This window comes from Ascaphus truei, chromosome 3 (assembly GCF_040206685.1).
Source record: "Ascaphus truei isolate aAscTru1 chromosome 3, aAscTru1.hap1, whole genome shotgun sequence".
In the NCBI taxonomy this organism is placed as follows: domain Eukaryota; kingdom Metazoa; phylum Chordata; class Amphibia; order Anura; family Ascaphidae; genus Ascaphus; species Ascaphus truei.
This window is the reverse complement of record NC_134485.1, coordinates 428,164,582-428,180,888: the sequence shown is the minus strand read 5'-3', so window position 1 is coordinate 428,180,888 and position 16,307 is coordinate 428,164,582. Positions and strand designations below refer to the sequence as shown.

Genomic DNA, 16,307 nt, shown 5'->3' with positions numbered 1-16,307 from the left:
AAACTACAAAGGCCCCAAGGTCCATGTGAAACATATCGGGGAATCATTTAATCCTGGCAAATATACACGTCAAATTCGTCATCTTCTCTCTAAACCCTTCGCTCTTACCAACTCTAACTGGGTTGGGACGTCTACTAAAATTAATTATTTAATTTGCCACCTAAGATTAGTGATAAGGTTTTTATTACATTGCCGTCATTAGCTGCATATTTTGAAAGTGTTTTGAAACTTCAGCACTTGCACGTAAAAGTATTGTGGTTACAGCAAGCTGCCTTAGGCTGCGCTTATAGTGCCGGTGACAGCGACGCGACAAAACAAATGCATTGCCGCCATCGCGTGCGCTTATAGTAAGCGCGACGGAGCAACGGATTGGTCGCAATCGCTGGAAGTCATCTCTGTTTGATTTTTCCAGCGACCGCAGCCTGACCGTCGCGTCGCCGGCGCTATAAGCGCAGCCTTATAATTACACATCTGTAATAGCACTTCAAGTAACATGAGGGAGGGCTAGGGCAGGGGTGCACAAACTTTTGAAGCTGCGCCCCCCTGCCTGCTCCCTTCACTGCTCGCACCCCCCTTACCTCTTTGGTTGGTGTCAAATGACGCCGCAGGGTCATGCGACGTCACGTGACCCCGTGGCGTCATTTGGCGCCACGTTGTCATGGAGACGGCATGTGACGTCACATGTCCCCACAACGTCATGACACCGCGTTGCCATAGCGACGCGTCACACCAGCCACCTGAATCACGGTAAGTAGAGTTGTAGAGGCCACACGCGATCCCCATGCATTTAAATTAAATGACGTGGGGAAGAGCGCGCGGGGCCTCCGCAACTGCCACGCCCCTCCTGAAAAATCCCACGCCCCCCAGTTTGCGCACACCTGGCCTGTGCGTGTCAATCTTGAATTCTTAAAAACAATAGCATCAATTGCCTCCATTACTGCAATAATATAGTGAAATACTTGAACACCCTCCAAGAGGAGGTGAATGTATAAGGCTGACAGAAGTATGTGTAAGTTTTATTATATTCACACCAGGGAATTTGTGCACTCGCAGTTTGCCTCTATAGTAAGGTAACTATGATACTGGCTTTAGCTAGCTTTTAATTGCACTACTCCAAAAAGCATATGCTTTATTTAACCCCTTCAGGGCTTTCTCACATTTTTCACTAGTCCATGGGACAATAATTACATATATTCAGTTTAGGTACCTGCATATTCGGTTATGCCTTGGCGTGGCTACAGGCTCATAATGCTATGGCCAAAGGGTTTAACTAAATAACCCTTATTCATGAGAGCGCTATTTTATTTTAGTCTAATTGGTAGGAGTGCAGGAATCGTTCTTTTTGTTTTTCTATATGTAAGGCCAATCCTTTTACCAGCAGCAAATTTCTATAGGTAGGAGCACGGTAATATGTACATTCTTTACAGTAAGGGCAGTTACAATGTGGAATTCATTATCCATGGAGACTTTGATGGCAGATACAATAGATATCTTCCAAAAAGGAGATTGTTTTAGAAAGGAAATGGATATATCAAAAAAGGCTTTATAAAGGGGCATCATTATGTTTACTTCCCTTCCATCCATTGCCCGTTTGATGCACGATAAGATCTTGTTTGCCTTTGCAGCTACTGCATGACTTTGGGCACTATTGATACGATGTCTCCGTCCCTTCTAACTTAAGGAATCTAAATGCCTTCCTCGTCTTTTCCATTTCCTCCCCTACCTGTTTATTTAACCACGTTGGTTTTGACTTATTTCTTTTATACTTATTACCCAAGGGTATACAATGATAAGGGTGCTTTTCTAACAATGTTTTAACGACTGCCCATTTAGATAAAGACATCTCCCTCTTCTTCCTCACATCGCAGTGTGTTGCCTAATATGCTAAAACCTCCACTACAAACCCATAGCAAAGTACGGGCTTTGTTCCTTAGCTTGTTCTATGCCACAACAAAAAACAGACAAAGATGTCCAAAGCTACTTCCAATGTGATCATTCTTCCTGTAATTATACAGGTTAGTAAGAATTTTAACCCAGGGAGTGTTAGGACCTGCTACAGTCATGCCTTGTAAGTGGCAGCAGGCTTAAGACGCTTTGGCCAAAGGGTTAAACTAAATGACCCTTTTTCAAGAGAATATATAGGTATTGCACTGTGTATTTTTGTCACATTGGAAGTAGCTTTGGGCATCTTTGTCTGTTTTTTGTTGTATACATTTAGCCACGCCCACTAGCACTCCTTTTGACACTTATATACATATATATATATATATACATATATATATGTATATATGTATATATATATATATATATATATATATATATATATTATGTGGTAATGGTAGGGGTTTCTCAGAGCTTGTTGGGTATCTGCTTGTTCTATGCCAGCCAGAAGGATACAGAAGATGGAGGACATTGTTTGGGATTCCTGAGTCATGGGTTACGAATGGTTGGGAGCAGATGCTTTCGTATTCATAGAAGAAGTTTTCTGGGATTTTCTGTTCTGGCTCCTTATATTCCTCTTCTTCTTCCTGTTTGGGCCTCTCTGCAGCTGATGATTCTGGCTGCTGACCTGTTCCTGGGAGAACAAAGAATCCATATAGATAATAAAAGGCATTTAAACAGACTATTTAGTTGCTAAACTTTGAATAGAACGATCCAGTTCAATCTGCAGTTTTCTGGGTCAGGTTATATTATCAGGAAAAAACTCACCATCATCTAGCTGCTCGGTGTCGGTAGGAAGTGTGTCGGCAGGAAGAGTGTCGGCAGAAAGTGTGTCGGCCTGAAGAGTGTCGGCAGAAAGTGTGTCGGCAACCTCTTCCACTTCTCCAGGAGTTGTACTTCTCATTTTTTTCATGGCTGAAATGTGAAATGTTGTCAATGACCGGAGATCAGAAATAATAGGTATCGCTCAGGGGTCAGCATCTTTTGGTGGCAGACGTACTGTAGGTGCCACTGCTTTCCTGGACTGTAACCATGAAAGTGGAATGACTCTAAGAATGGTCGATGATGACAGCGCCATTGTGATGTTTAGAATCCTTTATCAGCCTCTCATAGCGACTTATTGTACATGGCAGAATATGAATGGGAGTTGTAGTAAACACTGACTGTTCATGAAATGAGATGTTACGCAAGTGTATCTACTGCAACAAAATGACTCCACAGAACAGGCGGTTGGATATCAGATGGTAAGCTAACTTCTTCAGTGCCCTGTGATTACAATTCTCAGAGATTGGGGTTTAAAATACTATAAAGGCTGTGTATCAAGGATTGCAAACAGCTGCTTTGTATTAACATTGATGCCAAGATCATACATTTGGTGCTATGTTTCTTAAGCAATTTAGGGAACGGTTATACGAGGAGTTTTGGGGAGCAACATCATAATGAAATGCATCAACATTTGCACCTCTAAACAACACTAGTTTCATTTTTCTCTGCATCAAATAAATCAGGGGTGCTCAACTCCAGTCTTCAAGTCTCTCCCCCCCCCCCCACCCCAGTCAGGTTTTCAGGATATCCCAGCTTCAGCACAGGTAGCTCAATCAGAGCCTCAGTCACAGACTATGCTGAAGCAGGGACTGATTGAGCCACCTGTGCTGAAGCATGCACTAATTGAGCCACCTGTGCTGAAGCAGGGACTGAGCCACCTGTGCGGAAGCTGGGACTGATTGAGCCACCTGTGCTGAAGAAGGGATATCCTGAAAACTTGACATGTTGGGGGGGCTTGACGACTGGAGTTGAGCCCCCCTGAAATAAATGAAGCCGGTTTGAGGTAGTGTTACATAGTCTCATAGGCCTTATACATGACTTTAAATGTCAGGAACTGGATAAGCCCTGGCACAATAAAGGAAGGGACATTTGTGCACCTCAGAAAGGCATATCTATTGACTACTTGGTACATAGTTTTGTGAATAGCTGATTAAACGTAATTTTCTATAGCTGCGTAATGATTAAGGCACTAATAACGTCATGGTAGTCATTTTACGAATAGCAGTAGTAGCATGTTCTTTATTTACCCTTCCACCTCCAAAGGAGTCTAAAAAACAGGCCTTACCATCCAAGCTTCCTCCATACTGATTTGCTGCATTACCCAGCAGCAGCCAATCAGGAAGAGGTGTCAGGAGCTTGAGGGTGGGGCCAAGGAGAGGAGGTAACAGCATGGAGCGGAGGGAGAGGTGTCTTTCTCTCGAGCGTGTGTGTGTGTCTCGAGCACGGCGCACCTTTCATCATTGTGTCCAGTATTTTTAGTAGAAACCACCTGGCAACCCTGTTCTCTTGACTTGCAATAACAATACTTAAGGGGGCAACTGTTTCTTGAGAACATACCTGGGTGGGTGTGTTTTGGGGTTTTACATATTACCTCAATCCATCTGACTTAACGTATGTAGATTAGAGACAAGCGGGACCTGATAAAGTTCACTCACCCTCATGAGGCGACCTGTCCTCTGACACAGAACTTTCTTCTCCTGCATCAGCTCCCTTTAAGTCACCAGGGGTCTCTTCTTTCTCCTCTCCTTGTGCGCCTGTGAAACGTCAATCAAAATAGGTCAATGAAAATACATGTCAATTACAATTACTCAGCAGGACATCTGGAAGTACAGCGGCATTTGCGTAAGAAGCAGTGTGCGCACTGAAAGACACTGCAGGGCTTGATAAATAGGCCCAAGAATGTCTAACTTTGTTCTATGCACAATCATATTTAGCAAATAGGAAAACAGAATAATGGCCTGACATCAAAATGCATATTATTCTGCATGCCATTTGTACGGTTTATAAACTCTTAGATCTCTCAAATCGCTTCACCTCTTTATAAACTGCATCAGATCTGAAAAATAGTCTTTTTTCTTACAGGTAGAGAAATACAACAGAGCAGCAGTTTACTCACTTGCCACCCCTTCTGGGGAGGTTTGTTCAAGGTCACCATGCAAGGTCACTTTGGTGGTATCTTCTTCATCTCCTCCAGATTCTCCTCCAACAAAAGGTTCATTGGTGTCATCTGATTCCTCTTCTCCGCCAACAGATGTTTTGTTCCTGATCTCATGAGTTCCATCCAAGGGTTGTTCATCCATGGTCTTCATCTTCACCTACAATCTTCACCTACAATCTTCACCTACAGATTTTCATCTTCACCTACAGAAGGCTCCTGCACCATGCTGGTTTCACCCTCTTCAAGTACCATTTTAGCACCTGGTGCACTGTCTTCCTTTAAAATAGGTTCCTTGATGATACCTGGCTTCTTTTCATCTTGCACTGATGTTTCCTTAGTAATATCCTGTTCAATTAACACACTTTGCCCTTCTCCCTCTTGTACTGTGTAACCCTCTGCAGTGGAAATAGTAATAGCGTCACAAATTATATTACATTGCACAATAAAGCAATGACATCCATAATTTTCAATCCGGAGGATGTGCTTTGCATGGTTGCAAGCAATGCCTTATTTTCCATTGTGACGGCAGGGGTAGCCAGTCTTCATAATAAAGGTGAAGCCCGACTGGTTACCCCTGAAAACCGTGGGTCCCTGGTAACTTAGAAGCATCATAAGCAAGGGACACTGTGTATGAGATATAAAATATTTCCTGTTATTTATATAATAAACGTGGGATTTCGGGAGTGGGAGTTTCAAGGGGGATATTTGGGTGAAAATGTATTCAGTACCTGGGTAGGGGGTCGGGGAACAAAGTTACCGGTAGTCCCATAATTCTACCCGATGAGCAGGAAGGCTCTGCGGGTACGCAAAGTGAATTATACCGGGGCTACATAGTTCTTCCCAAAACCATTGTTTTCAGTCCCAAGTATCCCAGTCCCATTTCCCCCACATGTTTTATGTTCCCATACGTTTATTATGTGTATAAAGTGTATATCCATCTCTATACAGGCAGTCTTGGTAATTTAAATAGGAGCCGGGATGTCTGCATAGAGATCGGGGATCAAAGAGAAGGGAAGTTGAGAGGTGTTGAACAGTTAAGTGAGCGGGGAAGTGTGGAGTACTAGGTCCGGAGAACAAGGGCTCCCTGCGGGGCAGATACTTGATCTGTCAGATCTGGTGGAGACTGCCCAGCGGGAGGCAATGGGCTGGCTGGGGGTAGCTGTTGCTCGTAGGTACAATTCCCACTGGTCAATTCATATTTCCGGCTCGCCCGGCTTTCTCAATTTGCAGATTGATTTTATTGCGATGCCTCGCCGCCTGCATTACCAATACAGTATGTTCTTGTTGTTATTTGTATGTTTTCAGGTTGGGTTGAAGCATACACTTGTCAGCACGCGGACGCGCGGTCAGTGGCTAAGAAGCGGCTACATGATTTCATAACTAGATATGGAATTCCACAATATATTTTTTTCAGACCAGGGAACACATTTTACGGCCGTTATAGTCAGGAACTGGCCAAGGTTTTAGGCATCATAAAAATAAAATCAGTAACATTTGTGCAGATACCAAATTACAGTGGCCAGATGCACTCCACTTGGCGCTTATGTCTATAAGAAATACTCAAGGTAAAACCAAGTTAACCCTCCATGAAATCCTAATGGGCAGACCCATGCTTACTGTAGGAGGATTAAAATTACTGTTGCATGATCATGCTATGACTGATGATTTGATCAGCGTTTCTTGTGTGAAATTAATGAAATTGCTTAAGTCTCTCCACTCTCAGGTGAAAGCTGTCCAGAATACCAAAGACAACGTAAAGCAGCAGCATCTCAATGAAGGCGACTTGGTGATGGTCAAGCACTTTCTACGCAAGAACACCCTCCAACCACGGTGAAGAGGTCCATTCCAGATTCTACTCACCACCACTACAGCAATTAAAGTGGCAGAGGTTTCTTCCTGGATCCACATAACACACGTAAAGCTTGTCCCACCACCACCTACAGCCGCATCAAGATAGTGTTTTGACGGGAGGGGAAAAAAAACCTCTCTGACCACTAACCATCGAGGGAGAAAGGTCAAAGGCAAAAGTCCAGGCCTCAACACACGAACTTTTTGAACTTTTTTTTTTTTTTTTTTTTTTACTAATCTTTCTTTGCAGGTTTTATTATTATTTTAGTTATAATGTATGCTCCATTAGATTTGTATAATTGGCGTCCCCATAAAGATGACAAAGTAGTAGTAGCTATTGTTTGCTTAGCCATGTTCTTTTTGTTTGGATTTATCTTTGTTCTATATATTGTAGATATTCACACTCTCTCATCAAGTAATCGTACCTTGCTAAACAAAACCCGTGATACTAAACCACACAACCTCTGCAATTAATACACTAAATCAGGAACAAATACAGATTCGTATGATGGTTTTGCAGAATCATATGGCCTTAGATTGTATTCTAGCATCCAAGGGTGGTATCTGTGCATTAATCAAGGAACAGTGTTGTGTTTTTATCAACGTCCATAGTGGGCAGGTGCAGCATGATTTAGACTCTATAAGTGAACTACAGGAGAAACTCAGAAAACAGGGAGGAGAACAGTGGGATCCGCTGGGAATTAGCGGTTGGGTCGGTTCCCTGGGAGCCAAGATAACGAATGGTCTTGTTTGTGTGCTTGCAGTTTTGGTTGTGTTGTATGTTTGTGTCACATGCAGTAAAGCCTTGCTGCAAAGGTGTATCACACCCTCAACCCAAGCTATGTCACTCCTCACATCATCAGATGAATCCGATGACCAGTTTGCCTCTGCAAGTGAAATCAGCCCCCCTCTATGGAACTCGGAAGATGAAGATGGTGGAGACGAGCTTTGCCTGTCTGATATCATAGGCAGCAGCACCATGTACAATCAAAGGTATGCTAACTCGGGCCCGGATGTTTTTAGAATGATATATTGCTAAATGTCTTTTGAAATAAAAATCGGTTCTCTGTTCCCAAGCTTGTTGACAACAAGGCCAGAAGAAGTTTTGCTAGTGTTTTTGATGATGTTTGTTGTCTACTCAGGAAACCACATTTCCCAAATAGAGACAAAAATATATAGAGGACAGGACAGCATGTATAAGATAAATCTTTTAGTTGCACAAGTGTTTTTAGGCTAATTATTAGGAAGTTGACTGGAGGGAGCGGGGAGAAGCTCATACCCAGAGCTGCAATGCCCCTTCTTCCTGTGCACTATAAGTATGTGTGTATGGTTGTGTGTGTGATATTTTTTAAATATTATTTTAATGTTTTCACACATTTAGGGAAATAAAAATGGCCGCCAATTGCCACAGGTCCTGCAGGCCAATAGGAAGCTGCAACGTAATCGGGAGGATGATGTTGTGCTTCCTATTGGGCAACTGTTTCAATGGAATTATTAAACACTGGCAATTAAACCGGGTAATATCTCTGGATCCAAGCGGTCCATACACCTATATATAGTGCAGTTCAGAACCAGAAGACCCCACAGTACACATTATGTACACAAATAAGTAGCCCAAATGGGCGAGATTGGCACTTTAAACCCCTTCGCTGCTAGAGGCCCCGTCAGCACACGGTAGATATATATATATCTGTCTCTCTCACTAGGAATGTGTAATAATATCAAAAATATCTGCAATAAAATAAATATAAAAAAAATAACCCAAACACCCCCAAAAATCAGACTAACCAGCAGGGGGGGGGGGTGCGGTGTGAGGGTGCTTGCGGGTGGTGGCGGAGGTACTGGGGGTGGGGGAACAATGCTGCGGGCGGGGGCGGCGGTATGGGGGTTTCCCGCGGCTGCGTGATTTGTCTAGCGTGGCGGTCCAGCGGGGGTCCGGCGGCTGGTCACAGCAGTTGCCGCCAGCCCCGCTGCAGGCATCACGCCACTGCTCACGCGTGCACCAGTGTGCTGCGGGGGTGGGGCTGATGCTGGACCGTTGGGGGGTGGAGGGGTCAGAGCAGTTGACACCAGCCATGAAGCACCTGTCTCGCGATGCAGGTCCCACGCGAAACGGGGCTCCCTCTGATGCCGGCTTAACCCAGACTACTTCCGGCGCTACCACAGGGAGACACCGCGATTTTTTTTTGCAGCGATTTCTTATTTTTTTAATTAACAAGCGCCCGGCCGCGCGGGGGGCCCGGGCGGCCGGGTCCCCCTGACCCACGGGGCCAGAAACGCTAGTACCCTTTCTCCCCCGCTGTTGGCGGCCCTGATTAAGATCAATGGTGTACAGCACATATATCGTAACCCAGTTTATAATTGGTATACATCATTATGCATAAGGCCGCATTCATGTTTAGTGCTTGCGGGTGGAGACGCGGCACTGAGCCCCTACAGCCGCAATGAGGGCGGCTTTAGTAGGGGCTCGCATACGCTTCCGCGCGCTTGCGGAAGCGCAGGTCTTAGGGAAATTTTACATTTCCCCGCTTGCCGGCACGCAGGGCCGGTCATGTGAGCGGTTCGCCGAATGAGGGCAAACCAGCTCCGTGACTTCACTTGCCCGCCCGCCGACACGCCCCCAACGAACCCCTGGACGGAGCGCTGTCTAAGGCCAGGGAAAGCACCCGCTTTCCCTGAGCCTCAGCGCACCTCCGCACGCCAGCAGGAACCCTGGCCGAGGCCTTATGTGTCTGGCCAGGGTGAGCATCGGGGCTTGAGATGCTTGCAGAGCAAGCAAAATTGAATTTGCCGCCTCCAAGCGCGTCACGTAAGCGGTTCACCTAATGAGGGCGAACCAGCTCAGTGCCGTTGTGGCCGCGCCCCAGATGAGCGTGCACCTAGCCACAAATTGCACGGCCGAGCAGGGTGCAGCGCTCGTGTGCCAGCACGCCACGCTCCCTCCCAGGCCGCAGCCTAAGGCTTAGTCCATAGAGACTGAAGCCGTGCGGAGGCGCGCTGAGGCTGAGGGAAAGCGGTGCTTTCCCTGGCCTTAGAACGCACGCCATCCGTGGGCGTGTCTGGGGGCGGGCCAGTGACGTCACGGAGCTGGCTCGCACTCATTGGGCGAACCGCTCACATGACCGGTCCTGCGCTCCGGCAAACTAAGAACCTAAAGATTTCTTAAGATACGCTTCCGCAGGCATGCGGAAGCGTGCGCGAGCCCCTGCTAAAGCCGGTCTCATTGCGGCTGCAGGGGCTCAGTGCCGAGCAGCAGCGCGCCTCAGCACGGGTCAGCGCCTAAGCGATGACCATGCCTGAGGACTCTGGCATGGTGCCTCGGGCCGCGCTCCTGCTCTGCCTCGCCTGCAGAAGCTGGTGCTTTTTTGTGGCCTGACAGGTGAGGCAGTGAGCGCGCTTTGAGGGCGGGGCAAAGGTGTGGCGGAGGTGGGGCGGGAGGCGGGTCTAGTTCCTCATCCCCATTGGATGTTTGCTGTCACGTGACCGCTCCTCCGCTCCCCTCAGCGCATATATTTAAACTTGCCTGTCGCCTGCATTTCCACACGCCTCCACACGCCTCCACACGCATGCGTTAGCGGCTCCTAAGGCTGCGGTCCCACTAACTACGACAGCGCACGTCTGTGCGATCAAGCCCCGCCCACCCAGTACCTCCGGTCTCAGTCCCTACCTTGTCGCGCACCTTTCCCCAGCGGTGCGCGACAGGTTTTCAGGCAGGCAGGGGAGTTTGAGATTGGCATTTGCGGTAGGAGGCGTGGCCACGCCCCCGCCGGCGGTTCAGCCAATGAGGGCGAACCAGCCGCGGGACGTCATGGCCACGCCCCCGCAAACCTACCGCCACACCCCCTCCTGTCGCAAACGTTCTCTCTCCCCTCAGACCGCAGATCGCGGTGTAGCGCTGTGCATGCGCCGCCCCCCCTGCCGGGCGCGTGTCACAGTGCTGACTGGGGACTCAGCCTAAAGCCGCGCTGATTACAGATGCAGGGGGTATAGAATGTCAATAGGGGAGTGATCTGTCTTTTTTCCCCATTTTATTTCCTACTGAGTGCGAATAGCCGAGCTGTTCTGAACACTGTAATGTCAATAGGTTTCTATGCCTGTATTCACTAGAAAGCATCAGAAAGTCTTATAGCTCAATGGTTATGCTCCAGGCAATTAGCAGAGTGGACCAGGGTTCGATTCCTGGCTGGGATGTTTATTTTTTTCCATTTTATTTTCTACTGAGTGCGAATAGCCGTGCGGCTATTTGCACTCACTGTGAATATCCACTGCCTTCTGTGAGGAAGCCTCAGGCTGTCCCGGACGTTGTTCTACAGAACTTCAGCCTTATATTGGTGGCTTCGTGGTTCATGTTTCATCTGTTGTGGCTACCTGACAGTTCTTGGTGGGCTCTCTTTATATCTGTGCTTACAGTGCAGTATATACAGCTGCAGGGTTCAGCTGTTTTTGGGGAATGAACCCTTAACATTATTGCTTTTTCTATTTACAGCCGTGTTACCCCTCTCTGCCTGCTGTGTGTATATATAGCTGTGTTACCCCTCTGTCTGCTGTATATACAGCCGTGTTACCCCTCTCTGCCTGCTGTGTATATATAGCTGTGTTACCCCTCTGTCTGCTGTATATACAGCCATGTTACCCCTCTCTGCCTGCTGTATATACAGCCGTGTTACTCCTCTGTCTGCTGTATATACAGCCGTGTTACCCCTCTGTCTGCTGTATATACAGCCGTGTTACCCCTCTGTCTGCTGTATATACAGCCGTGTTACCCCTCTGTCTGCTGTATATACAGCCGTGTTACCCCTCTGTCTGCTGTATATACCGCCGTGTTACCCCTCTCTGCCTGCTGTATATACAGCCTTGTTACCCCTCTGTCTGCTGTATATACAGCCGTGTTACCCCTCTCTGGCTGCTGTATATACAGCCGTGTTACCCCTCTCTGACTGCTGTATATACAGCCGTGTTACCCCACTCTGCCTGCTGTATATACAGCCGTGTTACCCCTCTCTGGCTGCTGTATATACAGCCGTGTTACCCCTCTCTGCCTGCTGTATATACAGCCGTGTTACCCCACTCTGCCTGCTGTATATACAGCCGTGTTACCCCTCTCTGCCTGCTGTATATACAGCCGTGTTACCCCTCTCTGCCTGCTGTATATACAGCCGTGTTACCCCTCTCTGCCTGCTGTATATATATATAGCCGTGTTACCCCTCTCTGGCTGCTGTATATACAGCCGTGTTACCCCACTCTGCCTGCTGTATATACAGCCGTGTTACCCCTCTCTGCCGGCTGTATATACAGCCGTGTTACCCCTCTCTGCCTGCTGTATATACAGCCGTGTTACCCCTCTCTGGCTGCTGTATATACAACCGTGTTACCCCTCTCTACCTGCTGTATGTATGTGTATATATATGTGTGTGTGTGTGTGTGTGTGTGTGTGTGTGTGTGTGTGTGTGTGTGTGTATGTATGTGTATATATATATATATATATATATATATATATATATATATATATATATATATATATATATATATAGCCGTGTTACCCCTCTCTGCCTGCTGTATATACAGCCGTGTTACCCCTCCCTGCCTGCTGTATATACAGCCGTGTTACCCGTCTCTGCCTGGGGTGTGTGTGTGTGTGTGTGTCAGTGAGCAGAGTCTCATAGTAACACTCTACAGGCCCCTCTGGTTACGGGATTACCCCTCTCATTACGCCATTGCCCCTGTGTTTACGGTATTGCCCCTCTGGTAATGCCCCTCTGCTTCGGGTGCTGCCCCCTTGGTTATGGTATTACCCCTCTGCCTGCAGTCCCCGGCCCCGCGGCGGGTAGCATACCTGCCCCCTCCTCCGCTGCTGCCTCCATGGCCTCGCCTGGATCCGCGGCCTCCATCTTTTCTTGTTGACATCGTTGCTAAGAGACCAAGCGAGAGCCGGCTTCAAGGCGTCACCATGGCAACAGCCGGGCGTGGGAACTGAAGCATGCTGGGAGTTGTAGTTCCCAAAAGCCATAGGAGTACTAACCACGTGACCAGGAGGAAAGTGTTGCCATATTTAAAGGGCCTGCAACATCTGAATACATCAGAAATGAAATGCAGTTACTGTCTGTTCCCTGCCCTTGTAATAAAGAATTAATATTTCTTTAAATGAGTTATTAGTGCAGCGGAAACATAAATTAACCATTTACTTTGCTGTGTTATTTGCTACAGGTGATGCCCAAAAAAGGATTTAGGGGGATTTTCAACATAATAGGCTCATATTTTTATAGGGTCTCACAGATAAAAACTGGTTTATCTACGTACTGTCCCACTGTACCTACAGTATATAGCAGACACTGTACAGTACCTGTTTTTTTAATGTCCTGTACCAAATTCAGCTGTACTTACTGTACCTATTCTTAGGCTGCGCGCTTGCGATCAAAACCATTCAAGTAAATTGTTGGGTTCTTGCTGTGCGCGCACACGTGAGCGTGCAGAGGCGTCATGCTTGCCGAGACAAATATTTTTGTATTTGTCGCGCTTGCCCTGGTCACGTGCGCGGTTCAGTCAATGACGGCGAATCGCTCATGTGACGTCATGGACACATGCCACCTGCAGTTGTGCGTGCGTGACTGGCAAGCTCCAATCGCGCATGCGCATGAGCAACTGGCAAAACGCAGTTCGGGCATGCGTACAAGCAGCCGGGAAGTGCCAATCGCGCATGTGCAGTTGGTGATCACCGACTGCGCATGCGTGACATTTGGCCCGGTTTTTGCCAGGAGAAATCTGGTCATCCTACCTATTCTGCCAGTTGATATTCAGAACCGTCTGCTTATTAGAGCATGAGGGAGGTTTTACTTCTCTAATAATGACCAGCTGGTTACAGAGAGAGAACGAAAAAAACACATTATATTGGTAATATGATCTTTGCATAAAGTAAATTGCATGTGTTACAGAGGCTCCTGGGGAGGTGTCACTTGCTTGGAAGCGCCTTGATCACGCAACGACGCGCCAAAGTCTACCTATTATCATGTTTCAAATGTTGGAGGGTCTGTATTTATTTCTATACAGTATCTTACTGGTTGGGGTGTGAGTGAAAGTTGAACTGAAAATCAAGGCCAGCACCGTGTGACTTTAACCCTTTGAGTGCCACGGCCACTCTCGCACTCGGGATCACGACAGCTCTGATCAAGAAAGGGGGGGCGTCATCCCCCTTTCCGTCCCACCATCATTGCAGATCGCATCCTGAGCTCCTTAGAAGCACAGGATGGGATCTCCCCAAAGAGAACAAGCATTTCATTGGTGCTGGAATGTGTAGAGGTCCTGCAGGTCTTGCAATAAACTGGTGGTACTCCATACCCCGCAGGATTATTACACTTTGACCACTGTGCGTGTGGAAATGTAGGTAAAAATAAGGTTTCAGCCGCTGAGTGTGAGAATAAAGCACACAGTAGACTGTGTAAGATCCTACGTGCAACGGTTCCCTGATGAAGTGAGCGCAGTCTCACGAAACATGTTGGGTGGTGGTGTTTTGTACACTGCATGTTGATATTTTGCCCAAGCTGATTTTATTAGCTGCTCCGTTGAAGAGACTGAGTGGGTGAATACGCAAGGAGTCATACTTTTCATCAGTTGTTTCACTCAACGATAAGGACACTTGCAGACTCCAGTCGCAGTCTTGTGACATCACCAGGAGGCGCCGGAACAGCTGGACTGGTTTTCGGTTCCTGAGGTGTGTATCCATGAGGCATAAGGCGGCTGCTTGTCAGTATTGATCCAGAGTTGGTGCGATTGTTTCCTCCACGTGTCGGGACGCTTGTACGACTTTTCCCTGTCGTGAGTAGGATTCCAATTGTAACCCTCGAAGTGAATCACCGTGTCAGTATTTCCCTTTGTGAAGGCATTTGTCTGTTTTATTTATATTAAATGTATTAGTCTTTCTAGCTATTCACTAGCCACGTGTGTTTGTTTATATATTGGTATTAATTGTGGTTTATTATTCATTGGTTATTTTTTAGTATTACTATTCATTCATATTTATTTTATATCTATTTTCTGTTATTATTGGTGTATTTATGTTTTTCTTGTTGTATGGTGTTGCACTATGATATTCTTTATTTTTAATTTTCATGTGCTGTGAGACCACTTTCAAGGGACCCATTGGAGGTTTGATACATCTTGCCATTGGACTATTTATGGTTGGAGTTCCTTTTATTTATTTTCTGGACACTTAGTTCACATAGTTTTTCTATGATCACTTAGTATTATTAGGCGCCAAATTTTCTCTTTTTTATATATCAGGGAGGTTTTACTTCTCGCATAGTGACCAGCTGGTTAGAGATAGAGAACGAAAAATACACATTATATTGGTAATATGATCTTTGCATAAAGTAAATTGCATGTGTTACAGAATCTCCCTCTCACCACACCCCCCCCCCCCCCCCTCCAATTCTTTCCACCGCTCTCCTTCTCCTCACATGGCAAATGACTTCCTCTTTCTGTATAAACTTTAGCCATATGATTCTCCTGATCTGCCACCAGGCTAAGTGCATTGACATCACGTGCCAGATACATAGCCTACCAGGTACAACACCCAGTGGCTGACTTGCTTGTCAGAGAAATTGTAATAACTCATAGAACTAAAAAATAGAATGTATCCAATCAGACAAATACCTGCTCCCGCATCTCAGGAGCTATCGTGCAAAATGTGCTTACAATATCTTAAGAGGTGTCCAAATGCACAGATGAGATTTGTTCAGAAATTTGTAAATATTAATCTTGTTTGTGATAATAAAAAAACAATATCATACAGTAACTCAAATATTGTGTTTAAAGCTGCAGACCAAGCAATATCCTACATGTGTGTTTTCTTTTCATAAATTAGTTCTGTAATATGAGTAAATAATTTTAGGAGTTTTTTTTTTTTTTTTATCAACTCAATGACATTTAAATTACTGTTTTATAATGTAACAAGCATTTTTTGTTTCGATAGCAACCATTTACAAAGTCACATCCCCTTCCTCTTCTGAAACAGGCTCTGGCACACCCCTTTTTGAGCCCTGCCCTCTCTCTAGCAGTGCACCAATTGTATCTAGTGACTGCCTGGTCACATGATCTTCCCCAGGGAACTTTGCATCTTTGGTCCTCTTCTGCTGCACTGACAGATATTTAGTGAACCCCCGAGCCAAATCTTCGCCGATCGATCACAGGAGAACGGATCGATCTGCAACTTAGCTAATTACTTATCATTGTGTGTATTGTATTAATGCGCATATTAAAGGGGAAAATAAATAAATGGCAGCTTGGACGGCTGCTTTAAGCTGACAAAAATAAAGACTGGCAAAGCATTCTGGGGGGGCGGGAGAGGCGTTGGACGGCTGCTTTAAGCTGACAAAAATAAAGACTGGCAAAGCATTCTGGGGGGGCGGGAGAGGCGTTAAATGTATCATATCCTACAGCAGCGATGCACAAACTGGGGGGGGGGGGGGTTACATGCATCATATCCTGCAGCAGCGATGCCCAAACTGGGGGGGGGGGGGGGTTACATGCAGCTTATCCTAC

The 16,307-nt window shown here is 46.3% G+C and overlaps 1 protein-coding gene across 2 annotated transcripts in view; it reads right to left on the bottom strand.

Annotated features, from left to right (window-relative positions):
* CFAP44 (cilia and flagella associated protein 44) overlaps positions 1–12,710 on the bottom strand; it is a 131,836-nt gene extending 119,126 nt beyond the window's left edge. Inside the window, exons 1-4 of one of the 2 annotated variants that reach the window (XM_075592860.1) lie at positions 12,607–12,710; positions 4,422–4,520; positions 2,710–2,856; positions 2,398–2,575 (exon numbers count right to left, since the gene is read on the bottom strand). In XM_075592860.1, coding sequence (XP_075448975.1) covers positions 2,398–2,575; positions 2,710–2,856; positions 4,422–4,520; positions 12,607–12,661 — 479 coding nt within the window. In that variant the 5' untranslated portion in view covers positions 12,662–12,710. Of the gene's footprint in view, positions 1–2,397; positions 2,576–2,709; positions 2,857–4,421; positions 4,521–4,882; positions 5,091–12,606 lie in introns of those variants that run through there. The other variant, XM_075592859.1, reaches the window with a different exon arrangement.
* Positions 12,711–16,307: the final 3,597 nt, after the last annotated feature.